Source organism: Serinus canaria (genome assembly GCF_022539315.1).
Source record: "Serinus canaria isolate serCan28SL12 chromosome 7 unlocalized genomic scaffold, serCan2020 HiC_scaffold_29, whole genome shotgun sequence".
Taxonomy (NCBI): domain Eukaryota; kingdom Metazoa; phylum Chordata; class Aves; order Passeriformes; family Fringillidae; genus Serinus; species Serinus canaria.
Window position 1 is genome coordinate 3,490,416 of NW_026108147.1, and position 26,778 is coordinate 3,517,193.

The window sequence follows — 26,778 nt, forward strand, 5'->3', positions numbered from 1 at the left end:
CTCTTTCCACCATGCAGTTTTCTCCAGGGCAAAAAAACCCCCAAAACAACAACCCTACACTAAAATGTGGGTGAATTGCCTACTCACCTCAGCCTAACCTTTGCTTGCCATTCCCTTTCTTCCCTCCCGTTTTGTCAGATTGTTCAGGCATCTCCTTGCTGTGGCATTTTCTGGGTCCCCAGGATGAAGGAGGAATTGAGAATCTGACTCCATATTCTCAGAAGGCTGATTTATTATTTTATGATATGATATGATATTATATTATATTACATTACATTACATTATATTACATTATATTACGTTATATTACGTTATATTGTAATATAATATAATATAATATAATATATATAATATAATATAATATAATATAATATAATATAACATAACATAACATAACATAACATAACATAACATAACATAACATAACATAACATAACATAATATAATATAATATAATATAATATTACATTATATTACATTATATTACATTATACTATATTATAATATAGTACATAATACATAATATAGTATATAATACATTATACTATAATAGTATATAATACATTATACTATATTATAATATTACATTATATTATATTACATTATACTACATTATATTATATTATATTATATTATATTTATATTATATTATATTATATTATATTATATTATATTATATTATCTATATTATATTATCTTATATTATATTATTATATTCTATTTATTATATTATATTATATTATATTATATTATCTTATATTATATTATATTATATTATATTACAGTATATTATATTACATTACCGTATAGTATATTATAGTGTATTATATTATATTATGCTATACTTAAACTATACTAAAGAAAGAGAAAGGATACAGACAGAAGGCTTAACAAGAATGAATAATAAAAACTCCTGACTGACTCAGAGTCTGACCCAGCTGGCTGGGATTGGCCATTAATTAATAACAATTCCCATGGAACCAATCAAACATTCACCTGCTGGTAAACAATGTCCAGACCACATCCCAAAGCAGCAAACACAGGAGAAGCAATCTGATAATTGTTGTTTTCATTTCTCTCTGAGGCTTCTCAGCTTCCCAGGAGAGGAAATCCTGGGCAAGGGATTTTTCAGAGAATGTGACAGTGACACCTTGCAGCTGGAGGGGAAGTGGTTCTGTATAAAAGAGCAGAAGCCACTCCAGGTTGGACACACAGCTTCCCCCAGCTCTGCAATCCTGGAGCTGCTTGAGCAGAGCTGGAGGAGCTGCAGCAAGGGAGGCAGAGGGACAAGGACACTTGAGCTGCTCAGTGCCATCCCAGCAGGTTGATGAGAACACAAACCCTGGCTCAGCCCTTCCAGCATCACTGCTCTGTGCAGGACCAGGAAAGCAGATCACTGCACTCAGAGTGTGGGGGCACTGAAATACTGCCTGCAGAATGGCCCTGCTGCAAACTGGGACCTTTGTCAATCTCTTGTGTGTGTGTGCAGGTGTCCTGCTGGACAGAGATGCTGGGGATGGTTCTGGTTCCCCTTTGCAGGCAGAGCAGAGGTGACAGGGGTGGGTTTCTGGCTGTGTAGAACTGCAGTAAAGGATACACTCGGAGTAGCTGTGTTGGTTTTGGATCCAACAGGCCTGCTGGGACACTAAAAACCTGTTCTGAGCTCCAGTCAATCTGTTAATCTATCCCAGGGAATGAAATGCTTTGCTGCTTATCACCACAAGATGTGACTGAGCAGTGCTCAGGGCTTGAATTACCATATTTAATTAAATGTAAGGTACTGAAAGGCTTGGGGAGAGCCACTAATGGAGCTGCAGAGCACAGCCCTTGTCACTGTCCCCCTCCAGCATCCAGTGCTCACTACATTAAAAGGTAAACTTGAGAAAATAAATATTTTCACTATTACAGGAAACACATCTTGCAGTTGGAAATGTTTTATTTTCTACTCTTTCACAGTATTGCCAGTATAAGTGGTTCATTAATAAACTTCAGTGGGTTTTCTGATTTAGACTCATTAGTAAATGATCTTAGAATTCCTCTCAGGGACAGGAAAGCTGCCTAGAAACAAGAGAATGGTGGAAGCAGCAAATTTTTCCCTGCCTTTTTCAGATAATAAACTATAATTGGCCAGGAACTGAAGATATGGGAATTGATGGAGCTGTACCCAGTTATCAGCTGCTGCTTGCTTGCAGGGCTAAAGATGCTGAGCTGTCCCTGTGTATCTGTCAGGGTTTGTCACAATATCTCCATCCAATCTCCCTCAGCCACTAGAACAATTCCAGTCTTTAGCCATTTATTGGAATTAGACACACCTCAGGGCAGCCTCTCAAAATCCATCCCAGTAAAAATCAATCTGCCTTATAAACACCAGGACAAATTCATCATCTGGGTCTGAGATAATTCATTATGAATTCATCATCTGGGTCTGAGTCCAGAGGGAACTTTGAGTTATGTGTCATTAGAATATTGTGGTCCTGGACAGCTTCAGGACCTGCTTTTACTCCATAAAACCCCCATGATTTGGGACAGAGAAATCAGCCTTTTCCTAAGGATGAATTGGGATATTCAGCACCTGTGCTGGAGTTGGTCAGCACAAAAAAGGCTTCTCTGGGATGGTCTGGAATTCAGAGAGTGCAGCCTGTTGGATGTTGTGTTTTCCCAATCCCATTCCTCCCTGCCTCTTTCAGATCGTCCAGGAGCTGGCTGCCAAGAAGGCAAAGGCAGAGGCAGAGAAAAATGAAGCAGATAAGAAGGTAAAAGAAGTCAAGGAACCAGTCCAAGAGAAAAAGCCTGAAAAAGCTGGAAAGGAGGTAAGGATTGAAAGCAGGTTGTGAAGCCTCTGGTGTGGGCAGGGGCTGGAAAGTGACATTGAAGTGGTCACCAAAGCTCCAGGCTCGGGTTCAGGAGACAAAGAACTGCCTGAGGTTGGTCTCTCTCAGCCTTCCCATGAGCTCAGTGATTCTGGGGAACTTTTTACCTCTCCTGTTTCAGGGATGGCCACAACTGAGCTCAGTGGGAAGAGCTGATGGAGGTGCAGACTGGCAGGGGCATCAATGACAGCAAAATTCCCCTTTGGGGCTTTGAGATCATTGCCAGGACACAAAGTGCCAACCAAGCATTCCCTGACCCTCTTTCCATGGAAATCCCAGCTAGCCCTGACTGCTCAGTAAATGCCTGCCCCTCTTTCCATGGAAAGTTGGGCATTGTCTTCTCCTCACCTCGTTTTTTGACATGAGCACCTGCTGAAGTTGCTACCAAAAAAAGGTGAGAGGAGCCCCATCACCCCAAAGAACTGCAGGAGCTCCGAGGAGGAGAATCACACAGAAAAATCCAGATTATAACCAGAAAACCCTTCCCCATTTCAGACTATGGCAGGATTTCTACAGCACTCAGATATAGTCAGCATACATCCCCAAAGGGAAATATCACAGAATGGTTTGGGTTGGAGGGAGCCTTAAAAAGAATTTAATGGTGCAGAGGATTCATCACTGCCACCCCTTGCAGAATTAGGAATGAAAAGCCTCAGAGCTTGTGTGGATTTCAAACTAATTTTTAAACCCCATAAAGCCATGAATTTTCCATGTTCTCAGGGCAGGAACTAGTTTTGTTTCAAATATCAATAGACACCCCTTAATGTACAATCTACCCCCTGAAATCTTTGAGGTAAAGATTTACTTTACCAGAGACACTTCCAGATTATTCCAGGAGCAGCTTCACAGAGCAAACCACCTGTGGAACAGAGCAGTGACCAAAGAGCATCTTCAAAAGCAAGCTGGGCAACAAAAATTGTCAGCTTTTGCTGAAGCAGCAGCTTTTCTTTCTCATTTACCTCCACAGTATAAACAAAAGTTAAAAGAATATGTATTTTTTTAATAAGGGTCATTAATCTTTCACTAAATATGTGGAGAAGAAGGGTGAGTTTTCTAGGGCAAAGCTTACTCTTCACTGCAAGTTTTACACAAATTAATTTGAAGGCCTAACCCTAGAACAAATATATTTCAAAAAAATGATGCTTTTCTTGGACAACATCCATTAATCTGGCCAAAGCTCTAGCCAGGAACCTAAATTACATGAATTTAGGCAGCATCAGTCAATTTAATTGGAAGGTAGATACCTAAATGTTAACTTGGAAATGAGCATCTTGAAAACACTATTTGGGGGTTTGGGTTTTTTTTTTTCCCTTGAATAAAAATGTAAATGAAAATACAAAAATGTAAATGAAAATACAAAAATGTAAATGAAAATACACAGCAGGCTGAAGGAGCAAATACAAAGTTTTTCAAGGTCTTTAAGCCTGATTGCTTTGGTAACTAGGAAGGGTTGTGGCTGTTCCTGTGCAAACCAAATTTTTAAGTCCTGTGCAAATTTTTAATTGCTGGTCACACATGTCTTCACTCATTCCCTTGTTACTGTGATCAATTTTTTGGGTGACACTGTCACAGCCCTGGTGAAGCTCCTGAAACTGGATGGCATCTCACCCATCTGCTTAAAAAGCTGATTTTCACAGGATCGAACTGGATTCCTTCTTGGTTTTGCACATTTGTGAAGATAAGAACCAACAACAGCAGAAATGTGTCTGGATCCCCTGGCAGGCTCTGCAAGGCTGGTTTGAACTGGGGTGAAATAACAGCATGGAGCTCTGGGGTTTTATAACTTCATGTCATTCCCATCTCCTCAGCCATCACAACTCCTGTCAAGTAAAATTCTGAGCCATTGTATCAGGTTCTCTATGGTTCATGGAGAAACAACAAAGGGAACATTCTCTCCAAGGTTATAGCACTGACAGGGGGAAAAAAAAAGAGTATCTTAGACCAGTTGAGAAGTATTTGGAAAAGTTCTAACAGCAGGACTCTTATTAAAATAAGTGTAGGCTATAAGTCATAGGGATGCAGGCAGAAAAAAGCTCTGCTCCCAACTTCAGCTCTCAAAGAAAACAAAAGTTGGATCCCAGAAGGAAATTTAAGTATTTCTGAAAAGCCTGATAGCAATCTTTACAAAGAGTATTTGATATCAAAGGAACTTTGCTTTTTCTTTTCTCTGCAAGGTGCTGATTTGATTTCCCTAAGGAACAAAACAACCCATGGCTCCATCCCCCCCAAAAAAAATCCCTTTTTTCCAAAAGCAGCAGCAGTCTGGGCTGCCTCACCCAGCACCCTGCTGGAGCTTGAATGAGAGCAGGGCTGTGCATCCCTGAATGTCACCAGAAATGCCAAACAGTGAGGCACATCCTGTCCCTGGTGAGACCTCTGAGGCAAATCTCCAAAGGAAATGTTCCCAGTGCAGCCAGGTCAGTTTTCCCTGCTGTCCAGAGGGAATCACCTGGTGTGGAGCTGGCTTTGGAAAGCCTCAGAAATAGATTGAGGCTCTTCTTTCCACATTTCTTAATTAATTCAAATTATATTGCTTAAATTCAAACATATATTGCTGGTTCAAGGGATTTTAACTAACTTAAAGCAGAACAAGCATGGACTCAGCGCACTGAAAATCAAATAAATGAACTGGCTTCAAAGGAAAAGTTCTTTTTATTATGTTGACTTTTAGGCTGTTAATTGAGGCAAGAGAAAACAGAGCAGCAAGTGTCCTTAAGACACAAGAGAGTGGGTTTGATTAAAATCAATTAAATTGACACAATGATATCATTGACATCAGCGTAGAAAACCACTGAAACAAATAACTAAAACAATTCATTGGCTTGTTTATAACAGTAGAATGTTGGTGTGTCCTGTGGTGTTGAGAAGCTAAAAATGAAGATTTTTAGGCTGGTTTGGGGAGGAATTTGTTTGTTGGGTTTTTTAGTAGTTGACACATTTCCTCTCAGAACGTCATGGTTGAATCATTTTCTAGAAAATACCATGGAAAAAGGTAAAATAAGGGTTCTGCCCACTGCAAATGATCCAAGGATGAACCTCAAAGTGCCACAGCCTGTGAAGCTGGGAATACATTGGGGTAACTGGGGATTTGAGCTCAAATCCAACTTTTTGTTACATTTTAAAGAAAGTTCTAAAACAAAACAGTTCTTGATGTTCAGTCAAGAACCTCCCTCGTCTTTTTCAAATAGGGTAGAAGGGATAAATGTATTATTTTCCTGTCCTTCTGGGCCCAAACTGGAATTGCTGTAATGATACTTTAATTAAAACCAGATATTTGATAACTCCCATAATGGGGCTGCAGCTGGACCTGCAGGTAGCAGATATTTCTCTAATTACAGGGCTTATTTAGGGGAGAGTTTAATTTTAATCATCCCAAGAGCTGCTGATATTTTATCTTGCTGATAGCAAGTGGTTTGCAGGTTATTTAGCAAAATCTTGTTTGGTGTAAATCCACATTCACCTCCTCCCCAAAAATCTCTCTTTATCAACTATTGCTTCACTCAGATCTTAAGGCTTGTGGCTGATACAAGATGAAGAAACTGTGATCGTTTTCTGGGAGGTTTTTCTCTGCTTCAAGGAAATGAAACTGTTTCAGGAATGTGGCAATGCCAGCAAAAGTAACAGAAAAAAAATGGCATTTCAATGAAATTCCACTTCAACATTGCAAGTCTGCTACCTAAATTACATTTTTCCAACAAGCTGGAGTTTAATTCTTGTTTAATTTAGTGACAAAATGAGGAGTGGAAGGTGTCCCTGCCCATGGCAGGGGGTGGAATTGGATCTTTCAGGCCTTTCCCAAGCCATTCCATAATTGTGTGAAAAAATGCTGCCAGCAATTCCTCTCTTCACTTTCCCCCCAATCCAGGTAGTGGATGAAGGCTGGAAAATGGCTCCAAGCAATTTCCTTTTGATGCTGGAGGAAGGAAGCTCTCAGTACCAAGGTCAGTAGGAAAAAGACAACAATTCCAGCTGGAATGTTCTCCCAGAGCAGCTTAAGGGCAAGGTCATTCCTCTAAGGTCAAGTGGGAAGCTGCCCAAACTCTGGAATGTTATAAAAATTAGGATGTTAGATTAAAAAATGGTGTTGAGGAAGGGAGGCTCTCAGGACCTCAATTCCTCCAAGGAATCTGTCAAAACCATTGAGCTAATCATGCAGGAAGGGACATTTCTGTGGGTGAAAGTGAACAAACCCAAAGCAAAATGCTTCAAAAAGCAAAATAAAAAGGATTTTAGGATTTTCTGAGGATGACATCAGCATAGCCAATAATTCAAAAGCACCAGACTGAGGATGAAATTTCAGCATAAATGTTTTCATGCTCCTGTAATTCTACCTGTCCTGTCTCCTCCAAGAGTGAAAACTCATGGGAAGAGTCCATGGATTCCTTCACAGCTGCTCCAACTATTTTTTATTCTATCTTTGAATAGGAGGAGCATCTTCTCAAGCAGAGGCACCAAACTCTGCATGGACTTGCTTCAAGCAAAGTGTGTCAAAATAAAACATAACCCAGACTTTCAGCAAGGGGCCTGGCTGGTTTTTCACCTGGAGAAAGCACCAAAAAGCAGGGATTTTTTAATAAAAACCATGAAAGGGCATTTGGTTCTTTTCCAGATCTCTTCCATCCTCTCCTCTGCTTTTGATACTTGTGTTTATCTCTTCAGCACTTGTCCTCAGTGCTCAGCCTGATCCACAAGTGAATTAGGAAGTCTTGCCCTTGTCTGAAGTGGAAAATGGGGTTATTTTTGCTGTATCTCTGCAGATTCTGTTCTAATACAATGTGGGAAAATATCTTTTCTGCTCTCCACTCTTCAGAGCCAGTGCCTTGCTGAAATTCCTCCTATGAAAAGTCTCCATTATTCCCTCCTGCTGACAAATTGCTGGTGTCAAGTTTTCTGCCTGATTTGAGCTGGCTGGAGAGAAAGAAGTGAACTTAAACTTGCTAAATGTGCATCAGTAGTTTGGCCTGACCTCTGACTCGTAACAATTAGGATTTTCTTACACCTTATAAATCACAGAGCAGCTTTCTGGCTAAAAAAAGGAGCTTTGCAGCCCATCTGCTCTCAACTACCACGTCAGAACCCTGCTGAAGGCAGCAGGAGCTTCAGATAAATCCATCCAAACTTCTTTCCTGAGCTGGCCAAGGATGAAATGGCACCTGGAAGTCAAAGGCAGCCTTGGCAAGGGTGGCACTCCCAGCCTGGCAGTGCCCAGGGCAGGGCAGGAGCAGCAGAGGGGAGGCAGGAGGGGTTTGCCTTGGAGGGAACATGCTTGGCTGTAAGCTCAGCTCAGCAGTGGGTACCAGAGTTGTCAGAAGCCAGGCCATTCCTCTGGCTGCCCTGGGGGACTCCAGACCCTGGCAGGGGGCTCAGAGACCCTGGCATGGAGTCAAAACCACCTCTGCCTTTGATTTTAGCCCATGGAAACAATTCCCAACTCTGTGTGAGGAGTTAGACCACAAGAGTTTGAGTAGAATGATGGTGAATTTATCACAGGGTGAAAAAGTAGGATTTTGGGGATTTAGAAGAGTTAGATTGTTCGAGAGGCCAGATGGAGGAATCTGGGCATGTCCTCTACTCCTCCACTCCTCCTCCTCCTTCTCCTTCTTCCTTCTTCTTCTTCTTCCTTCTCCTTCTTCTTCTTCTTCTTCTTCTCTTCTTCTTCTTCTTCTTCTTCTTCTTCTCTTCTTCTTCTTCTTCTTCTTCTTCTTCTCTTCTCCTTCTCCTTCTCCTTCTCCTTCTCCTTCTCCTTCTCCTTTGTCTCCTTCTCCTCCTTCTCCTCCTTCTCCTCCTTCTCCTCCTTCTCCTCCTTCTCCTCCTTCTCCTCCTTCTCCTCCTTCTCCTCCTTCTCCTCCTTCTCCTCCTTCTCCTCCTTCTCCTCCTTCTCCTCCTTCTCCTCCTTCTCCTCTCCCCTCCTTCTCCTTCTCCTTCTCCTTCTCCTTCTCCTTCTCCTTCTCCTTCTCCTTCTCCTTCTCCTTCTCCTTTTCCTTCTCCTCCTCCTTCTCCTTCTCCTTCTCCTTCTCCTCCTCCTCCTCCATCTCCTGCTGGGATGGTGACACTTTGGGATTGGTTTAGAGTCTAACACAGGTGATAGGTCTCAGAATCTCTGCTGCTCAGAGTGACCCCAAGATGTGTTAGGAAGTCTCTTTTCCCAGCCTGGCAGTCAGAGAAGGAGTCAGGACTCTTCTGTTCTCCTTCTCAAGGTGGTTTATCTATAACATTCTTTCTGTGGCCTGCTGAGGTCTGTCTGGCAGGTCAGTCAGAGGCACTCTGCTGCCCTCAGAGTGATGATATCTTTTTATACTAAAAGCTACATGTACATTATTTACCAATACCCATCACCTGAGTTAGACAGTGAGCTTCTACCTTAAACCAATCCAAAAGTGCCACCATCACCCAGCAGATGGAGGCTAGGAAGAAGAAAGAAGAAGGAAAGGGCATGCCCAAATTCCTCCATCTTGGGACCCCGAGCCCCCCTTCTAAAACCCCCAAAATTCTGTTTTTCACCTCACGACAAACTAACTGTTATTCTACTTAAACTCTCTTGACTTGTAATTCTTCATATAAAGGTGGGGTTATAATTTGCTCCATGGGTCAGAATCAAAGGCACAGTGGTCCTGAGCTCTGTGCCAAGGGCTCTGAGCCCCCTGGCAGGGGCTCCAGCCATCCAGGGCAGCCAGAGGAATTTCCTGGCTTCTGACAGAAAATTATTGTCAATAAAGTACCCACAGTTCTTGGGATACAAAGCCACCAGCACCCCAAGGGCAGGGACTGTGCCACAACCTGACCTGCTGGACAGAGCTCAGAAAGAAAGAATGGAATAGGTAAGAGAAAATAAACAACCTTGAGAAGTAGAGCTGAGGAACCCCAACTTCTTTGGTCATGGGGCTGGGAAAAAAGAGATTTCTTATACCTTGGGAGCCATTTCAACCGACCTGAGAAGAGTGAGGAATAAAAACACCTCAGGGGGGACTTGGGCAGCAGTGGAGACTCCCAAATTTCACAACTATCTCATGTGAGAAGCCAGGGGGGTTACAAGGGGATGGGGGATTTGTCACCAGACTGTCTCTGAACAGCAGGACCTGCTCTGAGCCCTGCACACACAGAATTTTTGGGGGTCACCCCCACAGTGTGAGTGCCTCTGTGATTCCCAGTTCCAAACAGAATTTTTGGGGTTATCCCCACAGTGTGAGTGCCTCAGTGGTTCCCATTTCCAAACACAGAATTTTTGGGGTTATTCTCACAGTGTCAGTGATTCCCATTTCCAAACCCAGAATTTTGTGGGGTTATCCCCACAGTGTGAGTGCCTCTGTGATTCCTATTTCCAAACAGAATTTTTGGGGTTATCCCCACAGTGTCAGTGATTCCCATTTCCAAACACGGAATTTTTGGGGTTATTCTCACAGTGTCAGTGATTCCCATTTCCAAACACAGAATTTTTGGGGGTTACCCCCACAGTGTGAGTGCCTCTGTGGTTCCCATTCCCAGTTCCACACCCCCACACCTCCAGCCCATCCTGCTGGAGCTGCCAGCTGCTCCCCAGCTCTGGAGGCACATGAGAAGGAGCCCTTTTCTGCACAGAGCACAAGCAGGAGCCCTCAGAGTGGAAAAACTCTCTGGCAGGCTTCAAAGAATTCCTGCAGTTCTGGCTTAGGCACAGGAGGAGTCTGTAGCTGTGCAGTTCAACTTCAGGTGGGTTTTTGGGGGTTTTTTTTCCCTCCTTTTCTCCTGGTGAGCCAGGTCTGTTTGACACCACACTTATTTTTAGTTATTAGCTATTTTAGCTGTTAATTCCTCCTTGCAGCACTTTGGGCTTTTCATTGCAGGGCACTCACACAATATTACCTGGGGGTTGTCCAAAATGATTTTATTTTTAATCTAACCGTGGATTCTTTGAATCAAATTCTTTCATCAAAATCAAATCCACAACAACATCCACCAGAGCAGCACAGTCTCTTGTATTTTTATTTTTAGGCTGCTTTCCTCTCAGTAGCAGAATTATGCAGGAAAAAATAGGTCTGAGTTTGGACTTTCTGCTGAGAACTTTTTTATCCCCAAATCTTATGCAGAAATAGGTCACTTGCTATCAGCATTTGCACAGAAATTCAGATTTATTAGTGCAGAAACCTTGAGGACATGAGTGAAGCAACAGAGTTAAGAAATGTTTGTATCAGGAGTAATTCAAAGGCCCTGTTTGTATCAGGAATAATTCAAAGTGTGTCTAAAGTTCACCTAAATGACAGCTGACCAAACAACAAACATCTTGGTTTTGTCACAGCCCCAACACTTCATTTGTTCCCATCCCATGAAAATGGTGTTTTATACCTAGCTTACTTCAATATTGTTAAAATATAGATCAGTGTTGGTGAAAATCTAAACATTCCACTTAGCAAACTTTTTCACTCTGTGTTTTTAACTCCTCCACCAAGCTGGAGCTGCTGCCTAAACTTCACTGGAAGCTTTTTATCCTCCTAGAGCTGTACCTGGCCATTTTTTCTAGTGGCTAAACTCCACTTGCCAAGCCCTAAACCCTCATTTTAAATGCTGTGGTTGGAAACAGCCTCTGTGTGTGGCATCTGCTGTCACCCTGGAGTAGGCAGAGTTGACATGAGGCAAATGTGAGGCTGAGCTTTCCCTCCCTCTATTTTTGCAGTGTGAGGCAGCAATGTGCAATTTTCCCCATTCTACAGATGAGATTTATGGCTTGCTCAGTGTCACAGAGGATATTTGAGTTCTAATACTCCATGGTGTGCCCAAATATTCCTTGAAGGTGTGCTGATACTCTGGATTTTTAACCAGCCTTCAAGAGATTCAAATCCTTTAGCCAGGTGGTTCAAAGTGAAGCTTCATGGTTCAAATAAATATTTTATAATTGTTAAAATTATACAAATTATTAAAGTCACGGGGTGTTCTGTGAAATTCTGGGATGTTGGAGTTCCCTACTGGGATGCAGATTTAGGAGTGCTCTGGGCTGCCTTTGAGCCCTAAGCTAGCTCTGCATATAAAACAATCCCAAAATAAGCATGCACTATTTTAGAAAAGGTGATATAAATTTCACTGCCTACACACAGGCCCAGAAATAGCTCCTGGAGTTGGCTGACCCTGCCTGTAACAAAATACCAGACTCTGCTGACCAGCCAGTGAAAACATAACATCCTTAGCCTCCTGACCCCCCTTTAAAATTAACTTTGAAACATTTTGTTGATCTATAAAAGAATAACAGAGCATCTAGCACCTATGAGTTATTGATCTCTCTGCTGAAATTAGGCCCCTCTAACCCAGTGGTTGATAAAAAACTCAGATAAGTCATGGCCAGGTAATCCCAGAGTCTGGGGGGACCCTCCCTGCTTTGCCTGCAGTGGGTATTAACCACTAATCAATCCACAAAATGACAATAAACAATTATGAAAAAAAAAGCAGAATAGAGCAACCTACAGATCCCTCTATGAAAAATAAATCTCTAAAGCCTGGTACTCCTGTGAAAACATAGCACTTGCAACCTGCTGACCCAGTCAGGAAAGTGTTTAAAAATTCACATCACTCCTGTGTAACATCCCCTTTCCCCAAGGCTGGAATTCCAGGCTGGAGGAGCTGCCTCATAACTTGGGCAAATCTGCTTTTCCTGCTGAAATATTACATGACATCTGTCATGGCCTCTGATGACCCACAAGTCATTCAAAGAAATTAAATGTCTGCACTTTGGAGTTTGTTCCATTACCAAAATATCCCCTGTCCTCCTCCAGCCCCACCATCCTCAGTGCTGAAATTAAGATTGCTCACCTGCAAGAACGGCTCCCTCTATAAACTTTGTAAAATCCAAATCCTCTGCCTGGAATTGGGCCCTGAAAAATTTTTGGAGGGGGTGGAAAGAGCAGCCAGTCTTGGAGTAATTAAAACTTGGATGTTAAAACCTGTCTGAATTTGCACAGTGCCTTCAGCAGGCAAGGGGAGAATATCAGATAGGAGATAGAAATAGAAGATCTGTACAAATAGAATGTCTGTACAAATAAATATCTGTACAAATAGAATATCTGTGCAAATAGAAGATCTGTGCAAATAGAATGTCTGTACAAATAGAATGTCTGTGCAAATAGAATGTCTGTGCAAATAGAATGTGCAAATAGAATATCTGTACAATTAGAATATCTGTACAAATAGAAGATCTCTACAAATATAATATCTGTACAAATATAAGATCTGTACAAATAGAAGGTCTGTACAAATAGAATGTCTGTACAAATAGAAGATCTGTACAATTAGAATATTTGTACAAGAGATCTCTACAAATATAATATCTGTACAAATAGAATATCTGTACAAATATAATATCTGTACAAATAGAATATCTGTACAAATATAAGATCTGTACAAATATAAGATCTGTGCAAATAGAAGATCTGTGCAAATAGAAGATCTGTGCAAATAGATCTGTGCAAATATAATATCTGCAAATAGAATATCAGTACAAATAGAAGATCTGCACAAATAGAAGGTCTGTACAAATAGATCAGTGCACATAGAAAATCTGTACATATATAGAACAAATAGAATATCTGTACAAATAGAATATCTGTGCAAATAGAATATCTGTACAAATGTAATATCTGTACAAATAGAATATCTGTGCAAATAGAAGGTCTGTACAAACAGAAGGTCTGTACAAATGTAATATCTGTACAAATAGAATGTCTCTACAAAACTGATTCCTAGAGCAGCCAACATCTGAAAGTGGAAAACTGTCATTTCAAATCATCAGGAAATTGAATTAGCACACCCAGCTGGAGATTAGCTGTCATTTAGGAAGATACAATCAGGGCTTGAAAGGCAAGATATGAACTGTCTCCCTTCAAATTACCTCAAGAAGTGAAGGAAGAAAAGAGGAGTTTCCATTAAAACGAGGCACTTCCAGAACTCAGATGTGCACTGAGCTCATCAGACTTCATTTAGTTTTCTTTCTAAAGAGCAAATTGCAGTTTGCCTCAACAAAAATAACGAGCTGCACCTCAGGATCATTAGGTACTTCATCATAAATAGCTTTTGTTTCATCCCCAGCTCCACAAATTCGCTGTCACTGGGTCTTAGGTCTCCTTATTGCTTCTCGTTTGCACAGCCCTTCAAAACAGAGGGGCTGGATCAGGGGGGTCTTGGCTCTTTTGGGCTTAACTGCCTTGTAATTTCTGAATTGAGCTTAAAACCCCCTTAAAAAGTGAAGCCACTGTGTGGCCATGAATCCCTTGTGGTCAGCTGCAGGTTATTCTGTGTCACCCTGCTGTCCCCTCCCTCTCCCCCACCTCCACGTGCTCAGTGCTGGTTTTATTCCCATTCCAGTGCCCCTATTCCCATATCTCACCTCCTGGGAATGACTAGAAAGGTCAGCTCCCCAGGATGCAGCAGCTTTAGCTGAGCCATGGGGAGGACAGGGAAATTTGGGGGTTGAATTAACCCCCTTCCTTTGGTCCCCAAGCCAAGTGACACTGGTGGAGAGCCCATCCTTGAGGGCAGGAGGCACCCGTGTGCCTTCTGCATGGAAAAGATTGAGGCCCTGTGAAGAATAAAGGGAAAGGGAGGAAAAAGGTAAAGAAAGGAAAGAGGAAAGGCAGGAAAGTAAAGGCCGGGAAAACGTAACGGACAGGAAATGCCCGTCCCTGCCTCCCTTCCCTTCACTTCCACTGCCCTCCTCCCTTCCTCCTTCCCTTCCTCTGCCCTCGTTCCGTTCCTCGCCTGTCCCTTCGTCCCTTTCCGTTCCCTTCCCTGTCCTTCCCGCCTGTCCGTTCCCTGTCTTCCTGTCCCTTCCCTTCCGTGCCTTCCTTCCCTTTCCTTTCCCTTCCCTTCCTTTCCCCTGTCTCCTTCCGTCCTTCCTGTCCTTCCTTGCCCTTCCCTGTCCCGTCCTCCTTCCTTTCCGGTCCCTTTCCTTCCTCCTTTCCCCTTGCTTTCCGTGCACTGCCCCTGTCCCTTCCCGTCCTTCCTTCCCTCCATTCCCCTTCCGCCTTCGTCCTTCCTTGCCCTTCCAGTCCTTCCCGTCCTTTCCTCCGTCCTTCCTGTCCGTGCCCCTGCCCGTCCCGTCCCGCCTTCCCTTCCCGTCCCTCCCCTGCCCTTCCCTTCCTTCCCTCCCCCTGGCCGTGCCCTTTGTCGCCGGCCTGTCACTTCCCTGTTTCGCTTCGCCCTTTGCCGCTTCCCTGTCGCTTCCCGTTCCCCTTTCTCCTTCCCGGTTTCCCGCCCGTTGCCTCGGCCTGGTCCCTCCGACGCCCGGGCCCGCCCGGTCCCGCTCCCTCCCCTCCCTCCCTCCCTCCCCTCCCCTCCCCTCCCCCCCCTCCCCTCCCCCTCCCTCCCCTCCCTCCCCTCCACTCCCCTCCCCTCCCCTCCCCTCCTCCCCTCCCTCCCCTCCACCTCCACCTCCCCTCCCCTCCCCAATCCCACATCCTCCCGGCACCGGCCGGCGGGCCCATGGCGCCACTCCGGCTCTCAGCCCCCTCCAGGCTCTCCATCCCATTTTCCTCCTGAATTCTGATCCCACTCTGCAACCCAAGGCAAAAGCAGAAATCCTTTCAGCGGAGGATTTGCAGATCCCAACACAGCAGGGCTCTGAAGGTGGTGAGGGTCCCTGGAGCCTGCTGCTTCCCTGCAGCTCATCACTGAACAGCAGCTGCCTACAGCCACCCTTTCTTTTGCCTCCAGGAGCACTTGGAGGAACCAATGGCTTCTGTAACTTTTCCCCTTTTTTTTTCTCTCTTTTGGCTCACAGTCTTTTGGGAGAACAGAGATCACAAATCAGATTTTCTCCAGGATCATGACCCAGAGCTGATCAGAGCAGGGGAACGGGGAGAAGTGGAGGAGGAGATCAGAGTGCAGGTGAGCTTACAATAGCAGGAGGACTCTGCTCACGTGCATTTCCTGGGGAGATTTTTCTCCAGCTGTAAGAACTGGCCCTGGCACAGCCCTTCCCTCCTTCCAGACTTTCCCTGCTACCCATTCTTACAGCTGAACAATTGTGGCAGAACAGAAAACTGAGGAAGGTTGCTCTGTGTTTGTCTTGGGCAGGTCGATGAGGTGATGGAGGAGAAGCTGCTGAGAGTCAAAGAGGCTCTGGATGGAGAGACAGGTCCTCCAGCCAAACCTGGCAAAGAGAAGGTAACAGCAGCAAGCTGGGAGAACTGAGGGGCAGCCTCAGATCCATCAGTGCAAACCTCAGGGACAAACATCAAAATGAGCATTTACAAGTCAGGAACATCAGAAAATCTCTTCACCTGTGGCTATTTTCAGGGCCTTCTCCATTAGCTCTTGCTCTTTAACTTGTATAAATATTGCTGAGGGCAAGTGGAGCTATTCCAGAGATAAATCACTACAAGGTATTTCAGATTTTCACCTTCCTGAAATCCTTGGATGCAGTCAAACAGCAAAATGGAAGCAATCCCTCTCTTTAGTCTGATCAGTTCAGATTAATAGTTTTCCAAGGAAAACAGGGATCTGGAGGCCAGTGAGTTTGCCAGCTGCTGGCTGTTTTCCTCCTGAATAAGGACTGGTTATTATGTTTCAAGACCAAAAAAATCCCTCTGAATGTTTTGATGTAACCTTTCATTTGTCTGTAACACCACATAGATCACACACAGCCAGGTACTCATTAAGTTACTACATCCTATTCAAGGGTTGGGGAATTTGCAATTAAACCAAGTTTATTTAGGCATAAAAAATAGGTTAAAACACAGCAAATGTCATGTTCACATCTAGGTGTACAGCATTATCATATGAAGAATTCCACAGCTTGTGGTTCTCTAAAATTCCTTACCAAAGCATTTAAATTGGAGATCATGGCAGTGCAAAATAACTCCGAGCTTACACCCCACCACTCAATCAGCAGAGCCACTAAAAACCCTCAGGGCAAATAGCCAGCCCTAATCTCATGCTGTATTTCATTTCTGTAATTCCTTTTAGCATGCAAATACTTGCTGTTGCTCTACTTCTACTCAAATTATCTTTAAAAATGCTCTTTCACCTGACAAACCTCCAGGGACAATCTAATAAGAAAAGACTGGGGCAGCTCTGAAAGCTGATCCCAATTGGATTCCTAAATCTGTTTCAAAAATAGGGGGGGGGGCTTAAAACAGACAGACAAAATATTGCAACAATCTCCCCCAAGTTTTCATGGGCAGACACATTTAGATCAGCTGCTCAGTGCCCTGCTGCAAAATGTCACACTGGAATGACAGAGCTTTATCTTAGGGTTGGGTTGGGTTTTTTTATTTCCCTTCAATGCACTGTTGGAATAGCTTAGGGTGGAGGGAGATTATTTAACTTTTATCTTCCCAAGTTGTGCCAGTAGCCTGAGAGAATGAGGCAGGGAAAGAAGCACTAATTAGATAATGGAAATTCCTTAAAGATTTCATCTTAAAAAAAACCCCCACCCAAGCCAAAACAGGTCTATTTGAGGAGTGGGGAACCCAAGGAAAGGTGCAGTGTTAGTCAAAACACATCTTCCCTATGCAAAGCCATTGAAAATGTCCATTCAGCATTGGCAAAGGCTTTTTCCAATGAGTATTTACATAAATATCTCAGCCCTAAACCAAACCAGTGCATACCTGTGCACACAGACTGCAGATCTGCTTCAGGATAACCTGCTCTAGATAATAAGAATAATATGAGCTGGAAGGTTTTGGAAATAGCTCATTAATTTATTGTTCAGCAAAAAAAAAAATCTCTAGTTTTTCCAGCAAAATCTGAGGTCCCATATGTCTGTCCCCATGCAGCATGAAATAACTTGTCAGGTTCAGGTTCTCCTTGTAGCCAGGAGTTTGTCTGAGTTCAGTGTGAATAAACAAAGGGGATATTCTGCATTCTCAGGAGAATTCAGCATTCTTCAGAGAAATCAGACCTTCCCTCACTCTGGCAGTGGGCAAGGGGCAGTGAAAGGGGAATTTCTTCAGGAGAACTTTTACAGGTGGAATTTTGTGTCTCGGGGCCATCATCCGAAATTCCTGATGTCACATTTGGCCATTCTTCCATGACTCCTGTGGTGGCAGCCAGGACTTGTGGGATCACAGCCAAAAGGTGCCACAGATCCTCCAGTTTCAACCATTCCCCTCAGGGAGACATTTGGAGAGCCTCTCCCTCCTGCTGCTCTGGAGTTTGGTCTGAAATCAGGTTCTTGTCTGCTCCAACCTCGGAGCAATTTTGCTGGGTGGGAGAAGCCACCCCCTGGGCACAGCCCAGTGTCCCTGCCAGGAGCTCACCCAGTCAGGGCATGGCTGCACAGGAGCTCAGCTGGCACTGCAGGCAGAGCAGCCAGGAGATTTCCATTCCAAATGAGCAGCGTGCTCACATCCATTAAACATGATCATTTCCTAAATAAAAGCAGTTCCCAGTAAGACATTTTGGAGACAAGCCATTGTCTACAATTCAGATTTGCCCTTATCACATCTCAGCCTGTGCCAAATTCCCCACAAGTGCTGTTGTTAATTAGGAAAACACATTTTTCCTCCACACAGTTCATTTTTGTTTTGCTCTGGAGTTACTTTATGGGTGAAGCTGCCTTGAGGACAATACCAGTTGGCCAATAAATTCAACATATGCTCAGTGTCTTTACATAGGTTGAAACGAGCTTTTCTTCCCAGTCAGACACAAATACATGTAATTTCTGGCTTGTTGGAAGAGAAGTTAAAAAGACAAAACAGGAGGAACAGCAAAAATAAACCAGTGACAGCCTCAATATTTCCACAGTTGTTAAAACAGCATGGCATGTGCTTTCTTCTTCCCATTCCTTTTCTTCAAAACAAAATCCCCCTGGCACATTTGGGTGAATATTTGCTGCCAAACTTATTTATGTAAAGAAACCTGAGGTTTATTTCTCCAAATACAGAGTTGTTTGCTTTATCCTAACCCAAACCATCTCCTTTTCTCAGTAGCTGATCCATGTAGTGCTGGGTTTAGGCTGCATTTTCATCTGCTTTGTCTTTGTGGCATCACAAACAGGAGCAGGTGATTGAACCACAGGTTCCTCACGTTGTGTCTGTCCTTGAAAAACCTGAGATTGATGTATTCCTGAGGGCTGCTGATCCAGTCTGTGAAAAAGCCCAGCATTTTCCAGATAATTGGATAGGATTTTTTTTTTAACTCAACAACACAGCCTCCAGAGCTCTGCAGAAGTATTCACTCTTGTAAAAAAAGCAAAGTAAATGACTGAATTCCCAGGGAAGTGAACATAAACTTTTGGAAAGAATAAGCTGTCTTGTTCAACTAAGCATTTAAGCACGTGCTTAAATTTAAGCTGTTGGAGAAATCCCCTGGTGCACCAAGGTTTCTGTGTAAACAGCTCCACTGCAGCAATGCTGAGGTGCTTGGAGGAGCTCAGCCACCAGGGCTGGGCACTAACATGGATTAATGATGCCCTCTCCACACTCCTAATTATCCCTAACCATATTTATGGCTCCTGAGCTGTAATTAATGGAGGGGTTTGACAAGCCTGAGTCACATCTTCCTTATTTATGTTTGCCAGGAGTTGGTTTTGGGGTTTTTTTTTTGTAAGGTATAAAGAAATGAGGCACACGAGTCAAAATCTTTCTGTGGTGAAAAGATGAAAAGAGCAGGTTGTGTTTTTCTGACCTCTTCCAGATTCTTCCCTGAGGGATTAGGAGAAAGATATCCAGTAGGGTAGCCAGAGTCTCAGGAGCTTTTCCCCTCTGGGAAGATATTTTACTTCAATATAAATCCATTTTTTAAAAGGTATAAACAGTCTCTGGAGCAGCTGCTTGGACCCCACACCCTTTTCCTTCCTGCTTCCTTCTTGAGCAAGGGCCATATCCCCCCTCACCCACAGAAGTGGGTTCCAGAAAAATCATGGAATAAGAATCACACAAGTGGAAAATGTCTCTGAGAGATCACAGAGTCCAGCCCTTAACCTGCCCTGCCAAGGCCACCACTAAACCATGTCCCCAAGTGCCACATCCACACAGCTTTTCAATCCCTTCAGGGCTGGGGATTCCACCTCTGCCAATAAAAAAAATGTTGAATATCCAACAAAAGGAAGGAGAGAAGCTTCTTCCCTTGGAGTAAATGTAGCAGTGGCACTGCTGGTTAAGGATATGGTTTTTCCCTTTGGGCTGCAGTCAAACACTGAAATATTGGCTGTTCTGGCCCTCACTCTGCTCCAGTACATCCACAAATATTTATCTGTGCTAAAGTCACTAATTGCTGCTTGCTTGTGTGGTCCTCAGGGAATCAGGACACCTGCCAAGAAAAAGATTTCGGAGCTGGACAAAGATCTGACTCCTCACAGGTAGGAGAACCTCTCTGCATTAGATCTCCAATGTCTACCTTGCTTTTCCTCATCTTCACCCCCAAACACAAATTCAAATCCCCACTTGATGTATTGGTCACAGGGGTCCCAGGATGAGGGAAGAGAGGAGAAAGTTGACTCCATGTTCAGAAGGCTGATTTATTATTTTATGATATAAATTATGTTAAAACTCTACTAAAAGAATAGAAGAAAGGATTTCAGCAGAAGGCTGGCTAGGAATAGAAAAGGAATCAATAACAAAGGTTTGTCTGTGACCCAGACAGTCTGGACAGCTGGGCTGGGATTGGCCATTGATTGGAAACAACCACAGAGACCAATCCCAGACCCACCTGCTGCATCCCACAGCAGCAGATAAGAATTGTTTGCAGTTTGTTCCTGAGGCCTCTCAGCTTCTCAGGAGGAAAAATCCTAAAGAAAGGATTTTTCATAGAACATGTCAGTGACAGGTGCTGGCACCACACAATCAGCCAATCATCTCTTTACCTGCTTTAAAATATATTTAAAAAAAATAAAAACCACCTCCAAGCAAATATTTAAAATCCATGTCTCATGGATTCTAACAGAGCAGGACCTCTCCTACAGAACAGTGCCAAAATCTGATATATTCCCTGCTTTTAAAACTGCTCTTGCACATACCTGATTCTTTAGATATAAACTTGCCATGCAGCCAGCTGAAAACAGGAGCTTTTTTAGTAGCTGGCTTTTTATCTGGCATTTTGCTTTTCTCTTCCCTGCTGAGCATTTCAGAAATAACCCAGAGAGGGGCTGAATAACAGATTCAAACTCTCCCTTTTTACCCAGTGAAGGGGGCACAGGGGGCTCCAGTCAGCACAGACTGGTCACATCACCCTCCCTTGCAGGGGACATGCATCATTTAACTGGCACAGTAAAAATAATCAACCAGGAAAAGTAGAAGTCTTGCTCCCACCAGAGCTGCCAGGTTAGTCCCATTCCACCTTCTGCCAGTTTTATGATGCATTCCCAACATAAAACCACCGAGGATGAAAGCAAGAGAGTCAGAGCAGCAAAATCAACCTTGTTGAAGGTGCATTAAATTTTGGATTTGCTTATTGCTGCTCCTGCATTAATTGTGCCACTAAGACTGCATAAACATAAAACTCCTCAGCTGAAATGGAAAAAAGGCTGCAGACCTCAAATTATACCTGGAGGTTTATTAGCCAGCTGAGAGGCACCATTAAATATATTTATTGTAGCCAGACCAGGACATCCCAATTAAGGTAGGTGAGAAAGACAGAATAATTGAGGGGAAAGAATGTGAAAAGTGTGGAAAAACACTGAGAGATCTAAAAAGACTAAAATCAATATTGTTTATGCTGTCAATACACTGAGAATTTCTGACAGGTTTATTCAGTTTACATCATCCTGGAAGCAGTATTACTCCATAAAACCAAGTGCCAGAAATGTCCTTGAAATTAATACTTGGAATTCCAAAAGAGAGCGTAGAGAAGATCCACATCAATAGAAAACCACACTCAAATTTAATTGTTTTAACTCCTTCATTATTGGGATCTATTTCCAGCCACTGGTGGAGATGGGGAGAAACTTCCACTGGGGAATTTTTGCACTTTTGATGGAATCCCAAATTGGTTTGGGTTGGAGGAGTCCCCAAAGCCCATGCAGTGCCCCCCCTGCCAGGGGCAGGGACACCTCCCTCTATCCCAGGTTGCTCCAAGCCCTGTCCAGCCTGGCCTTGGGCACCTCCAGGGATGGGGCAACACTTCCACTGGACATTTTCCCCCCAGTGCCCCTCTGAGCCCAGCCCTGCAGGGGGTGGATCTGAGTCAGGCATTCCCAGTGTGTTCCCACAGAGATGAGGCTGTCTGTTGCCAACACAATAAATTCCAAGAAGAATTAATGAATTAGTACTAATTGGAGAGCTGGGTGAACAGGTATAGCAGTGTTAGGCTTGCCATTATTGTGTAATTTAGAAATAATTTCCCAGTAATTGATATTAATGAATGAGTCCATTACACAAGTCATAACTGATCTGGCATCACCTGAAATGGGTAAATGGAGTCAGCAGGAGAGGGGGACCCAGCCTGTGAGGGAGGGGAAGAGATGGCTCAGCACCAGACAGAAACTGTGCTTCTTGATTTCCCACTGATGGCACTAATCATGAGCCACAGAGGGCATCTCTAAAGCTGGGCAAACAAAGAACTCCCAGGCTGGCTCAGTTCTGAGAGCACTGAGCTTTTCCTGACCATTTCTGAGTGATGTCTCTTGCCTGTAGGAGCATTGACTCCCTGTACCAGGAACTTGCAGAAGAAAGATTGCTGATCCAAGTCAAGAATGTGAATCTCTCTGACTACATGGGTAAAGTACCCCTCAAACCTCCAGCCATTCCCCCTTCACTGACCCCTGTTTTCAGTCAGGACTGAGCTCAGGTCGCTGCACTTTGAATATCTAAAGCCAGGAATGCAAATCAAGGCTGCTCAGGAGCTTTCACTTCTGCTACTGAAGCCTTTGCAGAGCTGGGGTTTCACTCCAGGCAGCAACACCAGCAGCCTGGAAGGGTTGTGGATGTCACAAGGCAGTGCCAGTCTAACAGAGCAGGGCTCATAACCCACAATGCAGAATATTTCCCAGAGAGCAGCAAAAACTGTCCCTCCAGTTTTGGTGGCTTTTGGAAAGGCTCAGCCCCTTCCCTGCACCTCCCTGACTGCCCATGAACCTTGAGCAGTGCTTTGAGGCATGTCTGGCCCTTCATGTGAGTAAGAAGTGTCTCTGCCTAGTTCTGCATTTCACACTCCTCTTGTCTGGTTTCTGTTAGCTGCAACTAACTGCTTATCTAGAAAAAAGGGGTGAAAAAACCCCAAACCCCACATTTGCAGACTTCAGAGGGGTCTAACACCATGCCCACAAACATTTGGTGACACACAGTGAAATCCCAGCGTCTTAACAGCAAAAAAACCCCAAGATTCAGGTATTTCAAAGGTCTTGGTTTGAATTTGCAGCTTCCAGAAGCAGAAGTGCTACAGGCTGATAGTACAAGGCCAAGGCAGAGAACACAAATTCTCTTCTATCACCCCCACATGCCATGTTTATATAAACTCCTAGAAGCACCAGTTCAGCCTCTAGAGCCTCTGCCCATTCCTCTGAAGAGCTGTTAATTCTCTCAATGAAGTGTCCCATCCACTTCATGCTCATTAAAGACCACCAAGTACAGGAAGATTTTCCTTCTTCCTTTGTTCTCCCAACCTATCAAGGGCACTTTTGTCCAACAACCATTCCCCCACCACCAATGCTTTTCAAACAGCACATCTCCAACCATTTTTTGAAATCCAGAAAAACTCTCTTGAAGGTTCCAAGGGCACAGTCAAAGCCTGCAGAGAAAGGAGCCTCCATCTGCTCAGCCTTCCAGGGCTGGAGCCTAAGGAAGGTCACTTCCAGTTCCTGGGGAAAGGACAAAGAGTGGAACTGTGCTACACAGCCACTAAAGGCACTGAAATGTCCCCCCTCTATGACAAACTGACATCACTGAACTAATTTTCTTGGTGACCTTATCTAAATTAGTCAGAGAATATCCACTGTGATTTATGTGCAGTTGCAATTAAACCCTTTGATGCCTTCTAATTAAATCTGTGAAGATTAATTCCTATCCCGTTCTTTTGATTTCTCCTTAAATAAAAGATAAAACCTGAAATTAATTTTATTCTTCAGAGGGGAGGGGGCAGTTGCACCAGGGCTTGTCTGCCTTTTTGCCCCCAAATTATGCCTCCACTTTTGCTAATTTGCCTCTGCTCCAGAGACCTCTTGCCCTCTGCCTTTTTATCTCCAGTAAAACATTATATATTATTATTTTTCAATAATAATCACCATAATGACATGTAATTTATGCTAAAAATAATCACTGACTGCATCACAACTGGTTTTCCTGCTTGTGGCCCATCCTGCTGTATCTTTGTTCTCCAACATTGCTTGGATGTGGACTTTGACAGGGCAAGCAATGTGATTATAGCTCTGCAACCAGAGCCAAGGCAAGATTAAATCATTTCAGCTCATGTCAGGGATTTTCAGTTTCCTTGGGTTGTTTTGTGGAGTTTTTTTTTTGAAAAAAAGGGGGGAAAAAAAAGAAGAGGTGAACAGCAAAGCAGAGGGCCCCACCAAATGAGGTGACACGCTTGCACAGCGAGGAGCTGAGATGGGACCCAGCCAGGGAAATGCTTGTTAAAATTGCTTCTCCCCCTTTTTGAAATCCTTCTGAGAGCTCATGGTTCACTGGGATTCTAGCCCTGCACAATCCCAAATCCAGGAATCCTTTGCCAGCAGCGTGATTTATGGCGCTGCTAATGATTCTTCTGCACAAAGTTTCTTTCAAAGCTTGCTGGAAACCGTCTGCTCTGTGCTGAACAACTTCCACAGCCTGTTCAGCTTCAATTTCCCTCTGCACTTCACCTTTCTCAGGGCCACATTCCACCAGCAGATTGCCCAGCTTGAGTCCCTGAGCCTGGCTCTGCTGAGTGTGTGTTCCAGCCCCGAGCTGTGGCAGCTCCTCATTCCCTCAGGGATGCTCTCTACATCACATTTGCTGGGTGTTGTGGTGTGAAACAATGTCCTGTCCCTCAGCTGTGCCAACTTCTTCCTTCCCCTCCCCCTTGCCCCCTTTCCTAACTGCTCTTCCATCAAGCTCCACATTCCAGCAAGGGCATCCTGTGATTGGCAGCAGTTCCAAAGATGCTTCTCAGACCTGGGGTCATTGGCCTGTCCAGGTGTCACTGTCCCCTGAGACCCTCCCCCTCCCACCTGGTTGGTGGCTCACCTGTCCTCTCCCTCCCCCCTCCCTGTGGGTGTAAAAGACACAGAGACCATGGGCTCAGGATTCTGTTGGAGCTGTTCCCAAGGTTCAGAGCTCTGTCACCCTGGAATAAACTCTGGATTTAACCCTCTGGCAGGATCCTCTCCCTTTCCTCTTCCCTGTCCTGAACCTTTTCCACCAGAGGTAAACTGAGTTTCTGCCATGCCTGGACTCATTCTGAGTGCCCAACTGCAACTTCAGCCAGCCAAAGGTGTCTGTGAGGTGAAACACCACAGAGCTGCTGCCTCTGGTCCAGAGCAGGGCCAGAGGAGCCCAGGCACGTTCCACCCTGCAATATTGGGGTTTTATTCCAATAGCTGAGCTCCTGCTTCCTCCTCACAGGCTACTACGACTGTCTGATGAGCATCCTTCGTGAGGCAGGTGCCATGCCCGTGCCCTCCATCCCAGAAGTCAGACAGCTCGTTGCCCTCTATGGAATACTGCCCTTGGGTAAGAGCACCCCAGAGAGCAAAACACTCTTGAGGCTTTGCTTGCTGCCAGAAACTGCATTTTACTGGCTTTGGCAGGGTTGATTAGTGGCAATCTGAAGCATTTTGCAGTCTAATTGGTTTTCAATGAAGCTTTCAGAACGAGGGCTGTGCACCTGAGCAGTGCAGAGGGGCAGGGATCCCCTCCCCAGCCCATCTCTGCTTGCATGGCAACAGTTTGTGAGTGGCAGCACATCAAGGGAATCCACTTGGGAAAGATAGCAGCTAAAACAAGCTCCAGTCATCAAAATTAATCGAGTTAAGGTTGCAATTTACCTTTTACAAGCTGGCTAATGTTACTGGTGCTGCACAGTTGGAGGAATTGGTCTGGATGCATTTTGTCCATCACAGAGAAAGAACAGTTGTAAATGCCAGTTTTAATGCCAGGCTTAGCCAATATCTAGCCAGGCTTTGCCGGGTCAGGTTGTTTGCTTTTAATGTAAAACCTATCCCATTTTTCACTTGGGAATGGCATTGTGCCACACTCCAGTGATTGCAAGAAGTGCCTGTCTCAGGGGCCTTTATCAAAACCTCCTTTGAGCCCCTTTCCACTCCTGATTGGGTTTTCCAGCCTCAATACTTCACTGGTATCCTTGGCCATTCCTGAGTGGATCTCAGGGAGATTTTAACTGCTCCAGGCTGTGTCAGTGCCTACTCATCCCCTTTAGAGGGCAAAATCCCCAACATCTGCCTGCCTCCCACCCTGGAACACAGAGCAAACACAACTTCTGTTTTCCCCTCTTTCCAAAGTGCTCAGGTTTTTCTCTCCTCAGCCTGGATGGGGCTCTTCCCACCCCTCAGCTGGTTTGGGGTAAGGCTGAAGGTCTGACTGCAATCAGCTGAGAGAGCTCAGCAGCTATCCCTGCCTGCACAATGTATTTCACATATCCCCAGGCTCCTCCAAAGCTGTGTTTTGACACCATCTGATCTTGGGAAATCAAGCCCTGAGACACCTCTTAATCAAGAGAACCCATAAATTTTCTGTCATTTATACAATTGGCAAAAATTCTAGGGAGAGGAGACCCTGGGCTAGTTAAACAAACAAAAGGTACTTGCAAGAGCAGTTTGAAAAATGTCTTTGAGCAACAAAAGCTATTACATGAGCCAAAAAAAAAAAAAAATAAAAAGGTACAGGAATGGTTTCACCTATGGGGTGATCTGTTATGGATGACATTTCACTTAATTGGTCTCCAAACTAGTTCATCATGAGATAATTGTGTATCACAGAAGTGAAAGTTTTGCTCAAAATAGCCACCTGATGGCAAGGAAAGCCCCAGCTTAAATGGCATTAAGAAAATTACAAGCAGCTGAAAGGAGAGAGAA

The 26,778-nt window shown here is 44.1% G+C and overlaps 1 protein-coding gene across 1 annotated transcript in view; it reads left to right on the plus strand.

Annotated features, from left to right (window-relative positions):
• IQCA1 (IQ motif containing with AAA domain 1) overlaps positions 1 to 26,778 on the plus strand; it is a 145,644-nt gene that overhangs the window by 101,281 nt on the left and 17,585 nt on the right. Inside the window, exons 9-15 of the mRNA XM_050987541.1 lie at positions 2,688 to 2,810; positions 6,736 to 6,811; positions 15,607 to 15,713; positions 15,903 to 15,992; positions 20,069 to 20,130; positions 22,403 to 22,485; positions 25,310 to 25,417. Of these exons, the coding sequence (XP_050843498.1) occupies positions 2,688 to 2,810; positions 6,736 to 6,811; positions 15,607 to 15,713; positions 15,903 to 15,992; positions 20,069 to 20,130; positions 22,403 to 22,485; positions 25,310 to 25,417 (649 nt within the window). The remainder of the gene's footprint in view (positions 1 to 2,687; positions 2,811 to 6,735; positions 6,812 to 15,606; positions 15,714 to 15,902; positions 15,993 to 20,068; positions 20,131 to 22,402; positions 22,486 to 25,309; positions 25,418 to 26,778) is intronic.